At 42.6% G+C, this 13902-nt stretch overlaps 2 protein-coding genes across 6 annotated transcripts in view; one reads left to right on the top strand and one right to left on the bottom strand.

The window, feature by feature from the left end:
• Nucleotides 1-12382, bottom strand: part of LOC133495513 (rho GTPase-activating protein 44-like) — a 39819-nt gene extending 27437 nt beyond the window's left edge. For 3 of the 5 annotated variants that reach the window (XM_061810263.1, XM_061810259.1, XM_061810262.1), the window contains exons 1-3: nucleotides 8648-8779; nucleotides 8489-8571; nucleotides 7229-7563 (exon numbers count right to left, since the gene is read on the bottom strand). In XM_061810263.1, the coding sequence (XP_061666247.1) occupies nucleotides 7229-7281 (53 nt within the window). In that variant the 5' untranslated portion in view covers nucleotides 7282-7563; nucleotides 8489-8571; nucleotides 8648-8779. Of the gene's footprint in view, nucleotides 1-7228; nucleotides 7564-8488; nucleotides 8572-8647; nucleotides 8780-12362 lie in introns of those variants that run through there. The other 2 variants (XM_061810261.1, XM_061810260.1) reach the window with 2 other exon arrangements.
• stx4 (syntaxin 4) lies at nucleotides 8654-13222 on the top strand. Its single transcript, XM_061810264.1, has 10 exons — nucleotides 8654-8794; nucleotides 10391-10492; nucleotides 10619-10718; nucleotides 10838-10912; nucleotides 11124-11194; nucleotides 11563-11671; nucleotides 11743-11816; nucleotides 12112-12249; nucleotides 12425-12535; nucleotides 12603-13222. Exons 1-10 carry the CDS (start codon nucleotides 8765-8767, stop codon nucleotides 12678-12680), a joined length of 888 nt encoding a protein of 295 aa, XP_061666248.1. The 5' UTR covers nucleotides 8654-8764; the 3' UTR covers nucleotides 12681-13222.
• The last annotated feature ends 680 nt before the right edge of the window (nucleotides 13223-13902 follow it).

The following is a 13902-nucleotide window of genomic DNA, read 5'->3' as shown; positions in this document are numbered from 1 at the left end:
AGCGTTGGCCTCATAGTTCTGAGGTCCCAGGTTCAATCCCGGCCCCGCCTGTATGGAGTTTGCATGTTCTCCCCGTGCCTGCGTGGGTTTCCTCCGGGCACTCCGGTTTCCTCCCACATCCCAAAACCATGCAACATTCATTGGATACTCTCAATTGCCTCTAGGTGTGATTGGGAGTGCGGCTGTTTGTCTCGATGTGGCCTGCGATTGGCTGGCGACCAGTCCAGGGTGTACCCCGCCTCCTGCCCGTTGACAGCTGGGATTGGCTCCAGAGCTCCCTCGTGAGGATAAGCGACAAAGAAAATGGACGGATGGATGATTAGCTATGCAGGGTTCACGTTCGATGTGAGTTCTGCCTCCGAGACGCACAAAAATGATCAGGGACACATAAAAAATGTTGAATCTGCATCCACAGACGCACAGCATTGCTTATCTACGTATGTGATGTGTGTGTTGCTAAAGTGCTCCGGCAAATCATTTTCCGTTAAATGTACGAGTCCTGTCCTGGTGCTGGACGATCGCAAAAAATGTAGGGGGGGTTATTGTTCCATAAATACCACGGATACGAGACTTCTTCCCCCCCCCCCAGAACTCGATACATTTTCATGCTGGTGGTACAGGTTTGGCCCCGTAGATGCAAACTGGGACATTTTAGAAGTTAATGATTTGATTGCTAATCTCACCGAGTGGACAGAGCGACCGGAGCGACAGCCAGGACGAGATGTTTACAAGCATTTCTGACACGTTCAACATGGCAGACGCGCTGACGTATCCCTGCCACCGGCCAACACGCTTGTTTGGTAAACTGTTGGAAAATTACAGCGTCCTCCGCCTCTCTGAATCTCTCGTTCAAGTATCCGCTCCACGTCCTTGAGTCCACCTTCACCAGGGACGGGTGAACATCTTCGCGTTAGGTCATTGTGACGCATGAAGACGGGAAATCGCCGCGATCGCCGTTGCCGGGGAAACGCCCAAATGAGGTCACACGGCGGAGCGTTGGCCCGGTTGTCCGAGAGCGGACCACCCATCAATCCATTCATTCATTCAATTGGAATACCACTCACGGTATTCCCAATTTCATTAAAACCAGTTCTGCGCTGGTCTGAGATAGAAAGGACAATGGACACGTTGCCAGCCAATGTCGGAACAGACGTGAAGGAATTCGGATGATTTACACGTTGCAAACAATCCCGAATATAATAGAACGTTCCAGAAGCGGTATCGGGTCTCATCAAGCATCTGTAGCGTTACAAAAAGCGCAGCACCCTGCCCGTGACGTCACTTCCTGTCCCGTCTGCGTTCTCAGCGAGCAGGAGCGTGGCTGCAGCTGGGTGAGCCATCCCGCAAACACAGCTGCAAGAGTTCCTCATGCTTTTGGGCGGGGACGGGGGAGGGAAAAAAAAAACCCAAACTGGTCAGTGACGTCCACAACCGACTCAAGGAGGCCGAAAGACATTTTCGCCATGACGCCGCACGTACTTCCCGGAGGCCAAAGTTCAAGCATTCTCACAGTATCCAAACCATTTCCCGCGCTTGTCACAGTGGACAAAAGTTTGCAATACGTGACTCATAAAGGTTGCGTGCCTCATGTGGATGACAGTGATGGGATTACATGTGGAGGACAAACATTGCGAGCGCTTTGCAGCTCTGAGTCATGCGTCCGTCGAATCAAAGGAAAAGATCGGCCTGCTGCTCGGCAAAAAGCGTGAGCGTGGTCCACTAAATTTGGTTCTGCGGGTCAAGTGGTTCTCACCGGCGACCTCCGGGAGGATACAGACACTTGTAGGGTATTTGGTCATGAAAAAAAAACAAAAACAAAAAAAAGTGAAAATTGTTATCAGAATTTAAAAGCAAATCAATAAATGTCCATTTCAATTTGGTTTATTGATTAATTATTAAAAATAAATAAAAATTAAACATAATAATTATAAATATAACAAATCTAAATAAATAAATAATGAATAATTAATTTGGTATTGGTTGATAAATTTAATGAAAGCCTTTTACTTGTTTTCATATTGCAAATCAGAAGTCATCTTTTAAAGTTATTGATAATAAATCCTATAGTAATTACTGGAAAAATTTGTAAATAAAATGGTGATTTTTCTAATTCCTATTTCTAATTTCCTAATTCATGCTATTTTCTTGAGTTATTATTTCCAATTGATTTATTTCTAGTTATTTGAAAAAATATTTAATATTTAAAAATCCAGATTTATTTTTTCCTCAGATTTTTACATTGTAAATCACAAGTGCTCATTGCATAAATTATTACTAATCATTCATTTAATCAGTTTGAACAACTATTTAATGAAGTGAAATATAAATTCATTTATTTTACTATGTTTTAAATTACTGTCAATGTTTTTTTATGTAATGGAAGGATAATGTATATCTTGTAATTTTATTTTAACAATTTAACCAATTATTTTATTAAGTTATATGAATGAAAATGTATTTTAAACACATTGATCATTGTTATTTGCAATAAATCAAGAAATTATGAGATTAATGCATAAAAACAAATTTTGCACCAAAACAGCTAAATGAATGCAGCAAATATTACAAGACTCAAGAAAACAAAAATGCATGGTGGGCTGTATTAAAAAATAGATCTTCCCCACCCCTAATCTAAAGTATGTTTACTGACCATGAATGCTGCCAATAAAAGTTATTAAATTACCTGCCGCAAAGGACAATGCTTCGACATGTGCACACACTTGACAAATTATTTCGTTTTCTTTTCATGATCATTAGAGGCGCAGAGGGAAAAAAATACATTGGCATAATTTAGATTTGGCTTTTCGGAAACATTTTGTAACTATCAGATGTAATGTTTCCAAAACTCAAAGTTTTTTTTTTTTCTTATGAGTTTTAAAGAAAAATACATCTACATGTCCTGTTTAAGAACATAATAAAATGTAAAAACTGTTTTTATTGTGTCATTACTGTGCCTACTGTCGTATTTGTGTTTTTTTTTTTTTTTTAATGCGTTTTCTTTAGGGGTAAAGACCAGTGGAATGTGTACAGAACCCTGAGGGACGCCATACTTTAAGAAATGAGGTTTATATTGCATGAGAAAATGCCAAAATCAGCGTGATTAAGGAATAAAATCCTGGACAAGGAAAATGTAATTAAAATAAGTCGTTTTGCTCATGTCGCGAGTCAAACCGCTGAGTAGATTAAAGTTTGCCGCTGAGGACCGGGACGCCGGCCGAGAGATCCTGCTGCACAGGGAGCATCCCATAATAACCCCCCCCCTCCCCCCAACTCCTCTTCTTGCTGCTGTCGCCAAGCGAAAAAAAGTCAAAGCAGTCACGACTTCCAATGAGTACGTAATGTTTGCAATGAGGCTAACATTCAAACGCGTTAATGTTATTTATGTAATTTTGGAACAAAAACAGGAAGGGGCTCAGCGCGGATCCCTGATGCAGTCCCACCTCCACCTTAAATTCTTTTGGCACACCTACGGCACATCTCACCGGTGTTCTGCTGCCCCTCATACATGTCCTGAACTATTCTAACATATTTGTCCGCCACACCGGACTTGTGCATGCAGTACCACAGTTACTCTCTTGGTACTCTGTCATAGGCTTTCTCTAGGTCTACAAATCACACAATGTAGCTCCTTCTGGCATTGTTTGTACTTTTATGTCTTAACATGCTACACAAACAATTTCTCCAGTTTTCTCCCCTGCGGGTTCAATATGTTTAATAATCACCAGTTTGACCATTTTTACTTATTCTCATTTGTGGCCACAAATCTTGTAAAACGTGCGCATAAAATAGAGCGTGACAATATGAATATCATTCCTGGACTGTTGGGTAAGCAAATGGAGCGAACCTTCTTTAGAGGTTGAGAATATCGCTTGAATATTATAGTTTCTTCTCAAAAAGGTGCACTCTATTTATGTATCCATACGTCCAAGGTGTTCTTGGTAATAAGATTAAACATGCAAAATTAATATTCCATGACCACATTTTAGCATTTTGAGGCCCCCATTAAGAACAACTGACTACAGTGTGCCAGAAATTACACGATGAGGTGAAAAAAAACAATCTTTGTCCACAGTATAGATAACAGAATATAATTAATAATAGTGAAATCAAACTTTTTCCGAGGGAACTTGTTTTTTATGCAAAAGATTAATATGGACAGATGTAAAAATAGAGCTTTTTAGCAATGCGCAACAACTGTATGTTCAGCCTTTCAGGAAAATAACAGTCAAGTATCCTGGAAGATCCATAATGCAGTGGGGCAGCTTTTCTACCTGTAGGACTGGACACCTTGATTTGAATGGTTCAAAAGGGGGAAAATGGACCGTTTTAAAAAGGGTTAGCAATGAGTCTAGCCATTTTAAGTGTAAAATAGTTAGACTAGGGTGTGCAAGTCTAGGGTGTGCTCGCCAACCAGTCAGAACTGTACCCCGCCTCTCGCTCAAAGTCATCTGGGAGAGGTAGAACGTCCCTGGACAGCCGACCCCGCCGACTCATGTCCACGCGGCTTCCCCCGCCCCGCCTCGAAGCTCCTCCTTTCTCTTTGCGCCGGCGTCACCATGGAAACCGCGAATGGAGAAGACGGGGACGCGTCACCCTCCCACTCGAACGTTCTCCGCGCGTCGGCTTTGACACTTTGCTGCTCGGTCGCGCAGTTTAGGCGGGATTAACGCCGCGCGCTGGCTGATTCGGAGATGAGCTGAACTGCGTCTGAACCTCTGGCGACCCACATCTGGATGGGAGCGGCGGCATCGGAGGGACAATTTAGAAGAGGGGGAACATGCTTGTCCTTGCTGATCATGTCTCACAATAGAGTCCCGTTCATAATGACGCTTTAAGGTCACAATCGCAGAAGACCCGAGTTAGATCCCTTTAGGACCTGCAGGGAAAAACTTCTGTGCTTCAGGGCCCACATTTGACAGATGGGCTAGGTCATTTATATTTGGGGTTAAAAAAAAAAAAAATAGAACGTTAATAATAATAATTAATGATAAAATAATTCACTAATGTCCAATTGTCACAGTTTTTAGTTTTATTTTAATTAATTAAGCAATTATTTAATTAGATAAAATATAGCCAAATGCATATACAGTACGTGGAATTGTTTTAGCTATTTCTTTATATGTTAAAAAAATATAATGTAAATTATTCATGTTTAATTTTTATATTTAAGCTTTAAAATATTAAATGTATATTTCACTTTTAAAACTGTTTTAAATAATACTAATAAATGAAGACATTATAACTATTCAAAATGTTCTTTTACACATTAAATTTTTTAAATAAATTTTGACAAAACAGAAATCCATTATTACTTTAGCTATTGATGATTGATAGAGTTATAATGATCCAATATATCAAATACATTTTTCAAAAGTCAAATCTATACATCAAAATTTTCATGTAACATAGCCAAACTCATATGCAGTATGTAACTTTTTAGCGATTTCTTTATATGTTAAAAAAATAATATAAATTACATACATTTTTCATGTTTTAATTCTTATATTTAGGCTTTAAAAGCTCAAGTGTATATTTAACATTTCAAATTGTTTTAAATAACACTAATAAATGAACCCATATGCATTATAATTATTCAAAATTTTCTTTTACACGTTAAAATAAATCATTTTGGCCAACAATAATCCATTATTACCTTAACTATTCACGATTGATATAGTTTGAATGATCCAATATATCAAATGCATTTTTCAAAAGTTAAATATATACATCAAATTTTTCATGCATTTTTCATTATTATTTACAATAAAACAGCCAGTTATTTAATTATATAAAAATATAAAATAAAGCAATAATTGATTATCAATTATAATAATTAATTTTGGGTTATAATATTATACAATATATTGACAAAACTAAATCTAAAGAAAAATTGCATCCATTTCCCAGCCAGGAATAAATGTGACAATGATGGGCTTCTTTCTCTCACCAATATATATATATATTTTCATATCTTGAACCAGCGCCTGCGTCTGCAGCCCGGCGGTCCCGGCTCACGTTTGAACAAACACGGAGATCTTTGGTCGATGAGAGGCGACAAGTCGACCCACTTTCTCGCTCTGTAAGCGCCGCGCGCGAGCAACTACCGGGCCTCGGCCAAGGCCAAATGGCAAACACTGGTACTGTAAATTATTCCCTGACAGGCAAGAAAATTATTCATAAATTACAGGATAACTTGGTCAGCTGTCAAATCAAAGGTAGAAAAAGCCATGGATTGGGTAAATCAGTCAGCTATGTGAACCACTACGCCACCAAAAACCCTATCCGAAAAGTTCTCAGTGCCAAAAATGAAAGATTGGACCACATTGGACACAATTGCAGGAAGGCGGGGGCGCTATAGAGATACAGCAAACAAATTGTGTTGCCATGGCGAGAGAAGAAAAGTAGAAAAGAAGAACAAGAAATTCTGCTGAAAGGAGAACAAAAAAGTCATACGTTTGCATACGTTGTGGATTAAAGATGGATTAACCGCATATCTGCTCATCGAGCGTGACGTGCTGTCGTGTTTAACCGGTACTGCTCCGAAATACTTGGACGCAAAGTACAAGTCCGGGATTAAAAAAAAAAAAAAGAAAGCTTTTTTTGGAATGCAGGGCCACAAGGAAACAAACTTTTTGTCAGATGGAACCAATTGTAAAATTAGAATAACAGCGAAATGACAGTTTTACTTGATCATCGAGTTGCACACCGGAGCAGACACGACGTCTGTTGAACAGTTTGGGAAAATATTGTTATTGTGGAAAACGCTACAAAGATACAAAGAAGCACCTGTGACACAAAAGTGTATCTATGTATTATTTTCCATCCTGGAAAAAAAAAAATAATAATAACAATTCTTCAGCACAATTCCAAATCCTCACTGGACACTCCATTAAGTACACCATCTAATTTGATTGAATGACAAAAACAGATGCTTACTTTTGATTGCCACAGTTATGTATTGATTATGAATTGTATGTTTATTATCAGATTGATCATGGACTTAATGAAGTGACCTCAGTACGTGACAGCCACGCTAGTCCAACCCCATCGCTCTCATCACTGCAGGGTGCCTGGAGGGTGTGGGGTGGTGGGTGCTCTCCGGGCATCGTGTACGCGCCTGTGCGGCGGCGTGCGCGTCCACGCCAGCATTCACGCGACGTACACGCGGGTGGGGTGGTGGGGGACGGCGAGTGTGTGCTCGGGTGAGCTCCGGTCGGTCCGTTCCTACCTGCCCACTGTTTGGTTGGCGAGCTGTCTCATTCGGTTGAACTGCTTCTTCATCTTGTCGTCGTGGTCTTCTCCTGCGCCACACGAGCGAGCTCCGCGGGTCTCACGGATGATGTCCGCCGCCGTCGCATCCACGCCGAGCGGCCGCCTTCATGGCGACGAGGGCGGCCGGCCGGCCGGCGTGTGTCTGATCCCTGGGTCGCCTCGCTCGCCGGCCCCCGAGGATGTCGCGGCGGTGCTCGCCGACCGAATTTGCGCGTCCGTGCTCGGCCACTGACAGCTCTCTCTCTCCCGCTCTCTCCCTCGGTCTCTCGACGCCTGGCTTCCCGGTGCATCCTGGGAAATGTAGTCAATCAAACACCAACCTTCATTTGAGCCTCGTTGCATTATCATCCAAAATGTCGAACTAAAGCGGCGTTTTCCTTATTTAATACATACAAGACACCTTAAAGATTTATTGTATTTATGTTTGCTCCATGCAATTGTCTTTTTTAATTTTTTTTATTCCCAATCCCAATAGTCTGCTTTCCTCATTTTCTACCAGACTGTACGATCATTGTTTGTGGACGTTATTATTATTATTATTATTTTAACTTCAACTAAATTACCGCCTACATTTGCTTAAATTTCAATCTAATATGCCCAGTGCCTGCATAATCAGTGGAAATGGCGCGTGTAATTTTTAGTTAATTAGCAGTGGGACTGTTTCTTCCACCAATTACTTTGCATTTTTTTGTAAGGCTCAAATTTCACACTGAAATAAATCCGGGCGTCATTTTCTTATCACGTATCATAGAGCTTTCGTCAAAGAAACACACAAAAAAAAGGATGTTAAAATAAACAAGTCTGTCAGAATTCACTCGTAATATATTTTTTCCGATGCACGAGATGTGACTGACTCATGCAATTCATGTGCTTATATTTTAATAGATGCATTTTGTTTCTCTACAGGGGTAAATAATGCAAAATATGCATGCATATACGTCCGGTCCCTACTGGCTTTGAGCGAAAAGAGTGTCTATATCCAGCCAGTTGCAGGGCATGCAATTTATACGTCTGAATAAAATAAAATTTGTTGTTGTTGTGTTATATAAAATTATGTTAACATAGCCCTTAAATTGCACACATAAATATGGTAATTTAGAGCATTTATCTGCTGAAGATGAAAGACAGTCACTTTTTTTTAATAAAATAAATGTTGCGAAACAATGCTTTAAATGCACAACAGTACTGTTTTTTTTTTTTCAAGATTTTAGTGTACCTGTAAATAAAGGGTGCGTTGTGGTGCACTTCCACGACAGCGTCTTGTGAAGGCGCTAATGAGTCGAATGTCCGCTTCAGACCCTCGAAGAGGCGAATACGAAGAAGAAGTGAAACCCAACAAACTTGTTGAATGACAACCGAAGTAAAAACTTTTCACCTTTTCAACGCTGACCGTTTTTTTTCCTCATCCTCAGCTCGTTGACAAGTCGACACACTTTGGCGCACCGCTGCGGCGTTCCCTGCCATCACTCAGCTCGGTTAGGAGCCGACGACAATGCGGGACCGAACTAAAGAATTGGGGAACGTAAGTATGACGGGTACGGTGGCCAGCTGCAGTGTAGTAACGCTTAGCTTTAGCACGCTAACCTCCATTTTTTTTTTTTAAGCACCCAACCGAGTAAACGGTTTCAGCTGTCTTCTCTGGATCCCCCACTCCTGTCGCGACCGAATCCGAACGCGTTGAAAATGTCCGCAATCAAGACAATTTGACACTTTGTACGGTTGTGCTCCACGCTCGCTTTTGGGCGTTGTTTTATTCACAACTTCCGCTGAAGGTCGTGCGAAGTGGGGGGGGGGGGGGGGGTCCGCCCGCCCGCCAGGCGTTTCCCGGCTGTGTTCGGCCAAGACAGCCGAATAGTTTACGGGAAGAAAAGCTCACTGCTCACCGCTGAACACGAATGTCACAAAATGTTGACACATTGCTTAATTTTGTAAGATCTAGCATAGGTATTTATACCTGTCGCTATATATTACATACATCTATACATACATCATTTAGTCAATTAAGTCGTTGGCAGGAAATTGTAGAACAAAAGTGAAAGTGTCCTAAAATAGTGGTGCCTTCACTTACTAGTTTATTCCGTTCCGTGACTGTTACTCAGATCAACTTTTCCCATTTAAAAGATTTAAACGCCATTAATGCGTCCCAAGCCCCCCAACAAAAAGCACCTGCATTTATGCATCCATCCATTTTCTTAGCCGCTTATCCGCACAAGGGTCACGGGGATCACTGGAGCCTACTCCAGCTGTCAACGGGCCAATTTAGTGTCCAATTAATGTTGCAAGGTCTTCTTCAGGTTAATGCGCATGCACGTAGAATTTTTTTGACTTTTTTTTCTATTTTTGTGCCAGTCTGAAACTTCCCCATCCATGTTTCTTCCGCGTGTTCATTTTCACTCCCTGTGCATTTCGCGATGGACGTCTCACAAAGCCAAATACAGAAACAAATGCGAACGTATTGTTTTTGTTTATCAACTGAAAAGCATGTTCCAGCATTGAACAAGAATCAAGAGGATTGTTCGGGTATGGCTCCGGGTGACATGACACTTACTTTCGTTATCCCAAATCTGGCTTAATGACTGAGCCCGAACAATCCTCTGAACACGCGGAAGAAGCATGGATGGGAGGTTTCAGACCGGCACGGAAGTAGAAAAATTCCAAAACTTTTACACGCATGAATCCCAAGGGGACTTTTCAGCACGGGGGAGCACTCAGATCGTCACATCGGATTGCCCGGAGAAAACCCACACAGGCACGGGGGGGGGAGGGGACATGCGAACTCCACACAGGCGGGTCCGGGATCGAACCAGGCATGTCAGAACTGTGAGGCGAACGCTTAACCAGCTGAGCCACCGCATCTAAATTTGAATGTTTCTATTTATTTTTGCCTCGAGCATTTCACAATTTGCAAAGTTTGAACATTTCTGGAGAGCGGTTTGTGCGCACTGTCACATGATGAAGTTTTGAAAACAGATTAGCAGACTTCGAGCTTCAAAATAGACGTACCGTAAATCATTTATTTGTGCAAAAACGAAAGAAATCCAAACATGGAATATCATCTTTGGTGGGTTTTGAAGACTCACAACATGGATTTTTGTCTTTTGAATTTCGACACGCGCAGAAGGGAGACGCTTCGGACGATGACGACGAGGGCAAATCCCTGATGAAACCCGGAGGCTCTTCGGCCAAAGAGGAGAAGGACAACGAGAGCTTCTTTAAAAAGGTGACGGTGACGACTTTTGCGACCAGTTTGGCGGGATTCGCACGCGGTCGGCAAAATAATAGTCTGTAAACCGCTCGGGTCTGGCTGACAATTTTTGTAAAAGTGCGTCCGGCGCGGTTTGTAAAGGTGCAAGAAATCCACGAGGGCCTTAACACTTTCAAGAGGATGGTGTGCGACCTTGAGAACAAGCAGAAAACGATCCTGGGCGTGGCGCTGCCCGAGGAGGGTGAGACAAGACGTTCCTCGTTGCGTTTTTTTGTTTTTTTTCTTGTGTCTCCACGTGACGAGTCGCGGCGGCGGCGTCAACGCTTGCCAAAACGAAACTGAAACTTGCAACTCTTGCAGGCATGAAGAAAGAGCTGCAGATGCTACGGGACGAAATCAAGAAGCTGGCCAATCAAATTCAGAGGAAACTCAAGAGTAAATCTCACACTTGAAGTCAACGCCTTAATCACGCTGTTTTTATTTGTCAGTATGTTTTTTTTTTTTTAATTTTATTTTAATGAGTGGCTTAGTGAATAATGTCATTGGTGACATAAGCCAAAGTAAAGAGATTAAATTCATATTTTTTTTTCCCCTCGCACGTCACATAACCCGACCTTACATATTTCTTTTGTTTGCTTGACTGCAGGTATTGAACCTAAGAAGGGCGACGAGGACGGCAAATATGTATCCGTCAACGCTCGCATGCAGCGCACTCAGGTGGAGCTATGTGTTGTTTTGAAGATTTTCAGCCATCCGCCCATTTTCTTTTTGCCGCCTATCCTCACGAGGGGAAAGTGCCAGAGCCTATCCCGGCCGTCGACGAGCACCCTGAACTGGTCGCCAGCCAATCGCAGGGCACACATAGACAAACAGCCACACCCACAATCACACCTAGGGGCAATTTAGTGTTCAATTAATGTTGCATGTTTTTGGGATGTGGGAGGAAAACAGAGTGGCCGGAGTAAACCCACGCGCAGGCACGGGGAGAACATGCAAACGTCACACGCAAGCGGGGCCGGGATTGAACCCGGGTCCTCGGAACTGTGCGCCTCTCCCTCACCATATTATTATTTTTGCGCCCACAGCACGCCATCCTGTCCAGAGAGTTTGTGGAGCTGATGAGCCACTGCAACAGCATCCAGGGCCAGTACAGGGAACGCAATGTGGAGCGGATACGGAGGCAACTCAAAATCAGTGAGACACGGGTGTGGGGGTGGAGGGGGGGGGTAGATGAAGCAACATTATTGCATCTGTTGTCTCACCAGCTGGCACCACGGTGGGAGACGAGGAGCTGGATTCCATGCTGGAGACCGGCCAGACCGACGTTTTCACGCAAAATGTGAGTAACGAGAAAACAACTTAGATTTTCAAGAACAGTGTGTGTGTGTGTGTGTGTTCTAAATCCATGTTGGACAGGTACAAAAGGAGTTAAGAAAGGCAGAAAATGTATCGGGCAGCATAAAAAAAAAAGTTGAAGAATTTAACCCAAGGATGTAATGATGCTATAATTGTAAAAAAAAAAAAAAAAAAAGTGGGCCTACGGGAAGGAAGGCGGGGGAAAAGTTCTGAAGGAAGCGCGTAAAGGGCGCCAAAACAATCGTCCTGACCCGAAGCGCGGGCTTTACGTCGCTCAGATCCTGAACGACGCCAAGGCCACGAAGCAGGCGCTGAACGAGATCGAGTCGCGGCACGACGAGATCCTCAAGCTGGAGAGGAGCATCCGAGATCTTCACGAGATGTTCCAGTACCTCGCCATGGAGGTGGAGGCGCAGGTACCACCAATAATCTCACAGTTATTGACGGTTATCAATCAAAAGTTCTGAATTATTTCCTATAGTCATATTTTTTTCCCCAATTTTAACTGACTGAGGAATGAACAACATACCTGCAACGTAAGCACTTTTTTCGGTAGCGTTGAGCACGTCAATGCCACATTCCGTCCCGCAGGGGGAGATGGTGGACCATATCGAGCACAACATCAACCAGTCGTCCGACTACGTGGAGAAAGCCAAAGAGAACACGGAGAAGGCGGTCATGTATCAGCAGAAAGCACGCAAGGTAACATTTTTGGACAGTCTCGTTGAGGTCAACTAACGCCGTACCGGGCTCTCGTCGCATCCCGCAGAAAAAGATCTGGATCGCAATCTGCTTGGCCGTGGTCATCCTCATCCTCGTCATCGCGCTGGTCGCCACGTTCTCCTGACGCCGAGGGCCGCTCAACGTCCGGGTCGTTAGGGGACGCGCGCGCCGCGCTCACGTTTGCCTCGCTAACATTTCTTCAGCCTTCTCCGGAGCCGCTCGTTCCTGTAAAAACAACAGAAGAAGTCATCCATCGACAACAGGACTGTTACAGCAGTTGCCCCCCCCCCCCCCCCCCCCCCCAGGACGAAAGGGGCTCTCTTTTATAACTAATTGTACATAATGTATGGTGCTGTGCACGTAAGGCTTCCCTTTTTAAAGCAGACTTGCCTTGCTGTAATTATGTGATGTAAATACATTTGTTTGAACACCCCCCCCCATTTCATTTTGAACTTGGGACATGTGAAATGTTAGAGCACATTAAATTCTGAAATGTATCATCATGCACTGGAACCGTCGAAACTTCTTCCTCGTCCGCTTACAGTCAAAAGTCACGTCGTGGTTACGCGCGTTTGCAATGCAATAATTCAAAACTTTCATTTGGTTAAACAAGTATTGACTCGTATTACTGTGGCTTTGGTCTCAAAATAAAATGCTGCCATCTTGTATCGGGTTTTCTGTAATTCAAAGAACGAGAAGTTTGACGCGGTGGTGGGCAGGATTCAAGTGTCTTTAATATTTGTTGCATTTATTTAGTTACCTCAAATTGAAATGTTTTCATCCACATTACATTTTTCCTGTAAACAAAATGAATTGGTCTTAAATTGGTAACTCAAAGGGTACTCCCTCATTGGTTAATTTATGATGAATAAATTAATATTAACACCAGGGATGAGAATGACCAATCTGGAGAAACACTGAAAATGTCTGCCTGGGGGGGAGACAACACCCCCCCCCCCACTTTGGGCACAATTTTTTTTTTTTTTTTAATAAAACACTGTTAAATGGTGACCTCTGGTTACTTATAACAGTGTAAATACGCGGCAATCATAACATTTTGAAAACTACAAATATGAGTCTAAACAACCAAAATAATTTTGCCAAAAGTTCGGAGAGTGAAATTGATATCAAATAGGCTACTGCACTTACATGTTATACTTAAGAAATAAGTACATCAGTAATTTGTTGAGAGCTCATGAAATATAAAAGTGAGCAAACAGTTGCCAATTATATAATATTTGAGAAATGTACTTACCTCTGTTTCCTGGTTTGGATACGCTCCTGGATATTTTTTGCTCCTCGGCTTCCATAATTGATCACGTCGTCCGCTTTTTGTATGCGTTCCG

The sequence above is a fragment of the Syngnathoides biaculeatus genome, chromosome 22 (assembly GCF_019802595.1).
Source record: "Syngnathoides biaculeatus isolate LvHL_M chromosome 22, ASM1980259v1, whole genome shotgun sequence".
Taxonomy (NCBI): Eukaryota; Metazoa; Chordata; class Actinopteri; order Syngnathiformes; family Syngnathidae; genus Syngnathoides; species Syngnathoides biaculeatus.
Note: the sequence above shows the minus strand (reverse complement) of the source record. Positions and strands in the feature narration are given on the sequence as shown.